At 42.1% G+C, this 4349-nt stretch overlaps 1 protein-coding gene across 3 annotated transcripts; it reads left to right on the top strand.

The window, feature by feature from the left end:
* The first annotated feature begins 835 nt into the window (after positions 1–835).
* Positions 836–4349, top strand: si:dkey-183p4.10 (acidic leucine-rich nuclear phosphoprotein 32-related protein 1). 3 transcript variants are annotated; one of them, XM_035656492.1, is made up of 8 exons: positions 836–1361; positions 1447–1631; positions 1721–2584; positions 3119–3424; positions 3513–3579; positions 3691–3760; positions 3853–3972; positions 4074–4349. In XM_035656492.1, the coding sequence occupies exons 2-8, from the start codon at positions 1589–1591 to the stop codon at positions 4185–4187; spliced, it is 1584 nt and encodes a 527-aa protein (XP_035512385.1). In that variant the 5' UTR covers positions 836–1361; positions 1447–1588; the 3' UTR covers positions 4188–4349. The 3 variants fall into 3 exon arrangements, with proteins under 3 accessions (XP_035512385.1, XP_035512384.1, XP_035512383.1); XM_035656491.1 differs by having other exon boundaries at positions 837–1263; positions 1721–3424; XM_035656490.1 differs by having other exon boundaries at positions 837–1361; positions 1721–3424.

Below are 4349 nucleotides of genomic sequence, written 5' to 3'. Positions count from 1 at the left end.
ATCATGACCTGCTTTCCAAAAACCTGGATGTGCTAGGTGGATTACACCTTATTTAGATCCAGAACTTAAAGAATCAAAACTCTAGTTTAAATTATGATTGTGTATTCAGGGATATCAATAATCAAGTTCCTCTATGTTCCATGTGAACACTATGCCCCAAATATGATCATAAATGTTTTTGTTTTTTTTTTGTTTTTTTTTGCAGTGGTAAAGGATTTTGTCCTGATCGGGCAGCATACTTGTCCCAGAAATGCCATGAAGGAGATTGACCAGCTGTATACCGTCTTCAAAAGAATTCACAAGAAGTGGAAGACTGACGTAGGTTATCTCATTTGTTTATCTCCTGTTGGTTTCACATATGAGAGACATTATGAGTAATTTCGATGTTGAACTTCCCTTTTTACTTCCTCTCCACTCACCCAGAATGTGATGATCTTAGGGGACCTGAACGCCGGCTGCAGCTACGTCACCATCAAGGGCTGGAGAGCTGTGCGCTTGAGGAGTGACCCCAAATTTCACTGGCTGATTGGAGATAAGCAAGACACTACTGTCCGCCAGAAGACACACTGTGCCTATGACAGGTCAGTGATTGCTGGAAACTGACTTTCATGTGCACTCTCTATAATAACATGTGATTGAGGACTTTGTGCTGTAGAGGTCCATCGTGTTAGACAAGGTTATGCTTTACAGTTTGGCTTTCACCTCCAAACAGGATCATTATCCACGGACATGAGATTATCTCTTGTATAGTACCAGGTTCAGCTCAGCCGTTCAACTTTAAAGAGGATTTCCATCTCACCGAAGAGGAGGTAAACATGTAAAAAAATATACCTTTCTTTAGTTCACTTATATACTGGCATTGAACATTAATCCTGTTCTTTTGATGGCACTTTAGGCTCTTGAGGTGAGTGATCATTTTCCTGTAGAAGTTGACCTGAAGCCTAATCATCGCTACCTCCTCCGCAATGAGCTTTAAGACCACTCAGAACAACAATCTACAAATCAGGATGTCTCAATTTTAACTGTAGTTTTACTTGATATTAGCTGTTAAAATAAATAAAATAGAATATTGATGATAACAAGTGTTCTTTTGTAATGAGTCCAACTCATCATCAAACTGGCACTGCAACTCTTCTCAGTTATATAAGACACCATGAAACATGAGCTGAACACGAAGGAGCTGCGTGTTCAACTGCTGCTTTTTATTGTGCATCTGAAACCAAAACCACATCAAACCTGACATCATTTCATGAGCTCATGAAGGTATGTTCCTGCAGCAACACAAAACACAAAACATTACTTCTGAGATTTTAAGAAAGACGTTTCATACACCTCTTTGATCATCTTCACTTTTAAAAAAGGTAAGCTAACATAATGTATACTTGTGTAGTCTTATATTTAATCAATTAGTTTTAATGTGTAATTTATGTGCCGTCTGTTTGACAGGAAGCCACTCGCAGCGACAACAGATGAGAGTTACTTTATGTTCTCTTCCTCTCTGAGCGAAGAGATCATCTGTGGCAATGCATTAACGTTTGTCTTGCTATAACTGCGACCATATTAACTATTGTTTCCACCATTTGTGAAGATGGAACAAAGTTTTTCTGATCTACTCAGTGATGCGTTTTCAGGTAAGAACAATGTCTTGATATTGTGGTATTTCATACTTTTTTACTATTTATGAAAAGTATTTAATTTTCAAATAATGATGTTGTTACAGATACATCTGTTCCATCATTTCCTGATGGAGATTTGGACTTTGAGAATTTTAATTTTGATGAAAAATTTGAGGACAAATCAGACATCTCTTATGAAAACTTAACAAAGGAAGAAGAGGCTGTGCAACAGGAAGCAACGCTTCAAACTGCAGTTCTGTCTGACATGGAAACTAAAGATATTTACATGGCTGAAAATGTGGATGAAGAGCAGTCTGATGAGGAGGGTTTTCAAGGTGTACGGGTCATGGGCATTGACAAAACACCGGAGGAGGATTACACAAGCTCAGATGGAGATTCTGAACAGGAAAGTTCTGTCTCTGGAGACGATGAGGAAGAGGATGAGGAAGAGGACATGGGAACAGGAGAGGAACCAGGGGATTTGTTGATGTCAGTCCACTGCGGCAATGAATTTTGCGATGGTAATAAAGAGGACAGGCTCTTTGCTCAGGGACAACCTCTGGCCCCAGAGGGTGCTGAAAACCCTCAAGTTAGAAATGAGGAGCAAGGTGAGAGCGAGAGTGATGAGGAGGTGTCCTATTTTGAGAGAGTCCCCGTACGTGGCAGTGAGATGATGACAAAAGGTGACGGGATTGAAGAGGATGAGCAAGAGAGGGAAGAGAAAAAACGAGAGGACTCCTCTGATTCTGAGTGCGAGGGCATGAAAATTGAGCAAGTACAAAATGTTCTTGCTCAGTGTTTTGAGCGGGAGCTTGAAAATCCTTGCAGAGACGTCCCAGAGAAAGCCAGTGGTGTGGAGTGTCCCGAGATATCAGCGCAAAATCTGCAGGATCTTCTTGCTGAAGTTGACGGTCAGGAGTACGTAGAGAAAATGAAGGATTTCTCAGGGGAGGAGCACCAAGAGGCAGGTGAGAGTTTTGCAGATTACCCCTCAGACTTTTCTTCATGTGAATACGTAGAAAATGGAGGGAAAATTCAAGAAAATAAGTCCATTGCCAAGCAGGACACCTGCCTGGAAAGAGGTGTGACTGATGCAACGACGATGGCAGGGGCCCAGGGCAACGATAAGGAGGGAGATGAGTATCTGTACAGCATAGATTTAGAGGTGGATGCTGATAAGTTCAGGAGCCTGCATGTGACAACTACAGAAAAAGACAGAGGGGAAGTAGAGATTGGGTGTGATGACGAAGGTGAGACAGGTGAGAGTGACTCCTACTCCTCCAGTGATGATGAGGTCCGAGTGAGGAGAAGCGATGAGGAAGTCCTGGAGAACATGTGTCCACAGGGTCGAGAAAACAACATGCAACTGGAGGAGCTTCACAGTGGGAGCAGTGCAGCGTTTGCCAGATGGAGCACATCTGACGACTACAGAGTGGATCCAGCAGATTTCACCATAAACTGGAATCTGGACGTGTTAACAACTGATACTCTTCTGTCTTTAGACCTGTTAACCACAGAGGACACAGACAAAGCGGAAACCCTGCTTTCAGATGTGACTGCTGCAGAAGACGTCAACACCTACTCAGCGGTACAGAGAGAGGACGCAAAAACCACAAGCCCTTCTAACCAAGGATCTCTGGATGACAGTTTCTTCTTCAACACCGAACTAGAGGCCTCTGAGATCTCTGAGATGGGACAGTTGGGAGATGATGAGTCTGAAGAGGACAGGAACTGGGAACAAGAGCAGGAGAGAATCAGGGCTTTCTATGAGTTTTATGACGACAGTGACGGAGAGAACGGAAGAGAAGGTGAGCCATGAAGAGGGTATAGTCTTTATATGGAAAAACATTAATGTTGTATTCCACAATTTATTCATTTATATTTGTGCTTTAATAGGACGGCAGATAAAAGTTCAGTTTTGTGCAGATCCATTGTCTCAAATCATTCACTATGAAACTGACAGGTAAGCAGAATATATTTTAATTATTATTAATATATATCAAACTACAACCTGAACTGTAAATAGACAAAAACCCTACTATAAAACCCCTCTGTCTGCTTCCTCCTTACTCAGCAGTGACAGAGATTCACTCAGCAGCTCCACTGACAGGGAGGAGGAGCTGAGCTCGGCAGAAACATCTGAGGTTTGCACGAGGACACACATGACCACACACATGCTGACGATCACATACACTAGACTAACTGCTATAGATTAACTGCTTTGCCTTTTGCCCAGGAATTAAGGGAGCCTGAAGACATCGTGCAAATGAAACCTGTGTGTGATCCCCCAAACACTCAGCTACCAGAGAATGTGCCAGATCTCTGCAACACACCAAACTGTACCAGGAAACACAAAGTGTGTAATCACTGGGCTTTTCTCAACATTCACTCTGTTCATTTGTCCCTTAGTTAGTTTGTTTGTTCAACCTCTCTGTCCGGTCTTTTTGTTTCCCACAGTGTCTCGACCTGCTGAAGCTGACACTGAAGATGGGTGTGGTGGTAGTGACGGGACTGATGATGTTCTGGTTGGCCACAGACCAGGCAGGCTGGTTCAGCCATGTGTTCTTTTAGGGCAAAGCTTATTTTTTGGAAATGTGTTCAAATGCTTATAGAGGATGAAAGAAAAATCCAAGATGACAATATTTTCTTGTAAAAATGCGATGTAAAGTTCTACACATTCAAATGTATGTTCTGTTAACTGTAATACGCTTAATAAAGATTTACCATTGTTTA

This window comes from Morone saxatilis, unplaced genomic scaffold, assembly GCF_004916995.1.
Source record: "Morone saxatilis isolate NCDOM2014 unplaced genomic scaffold, NCSU_SB_2.0 Contig15, whole genome shotgun sequence".
NCBI lineage: Eukaryota > Metazoa > Chordata > Actinopteri > Moronidae > Morone > Morone saxatilis.
The sequence above is the reverse complement of the archived record's forward strand: the minus strand, read 5'-3'. Positions and strand labels throughout refer to the sequence as shown.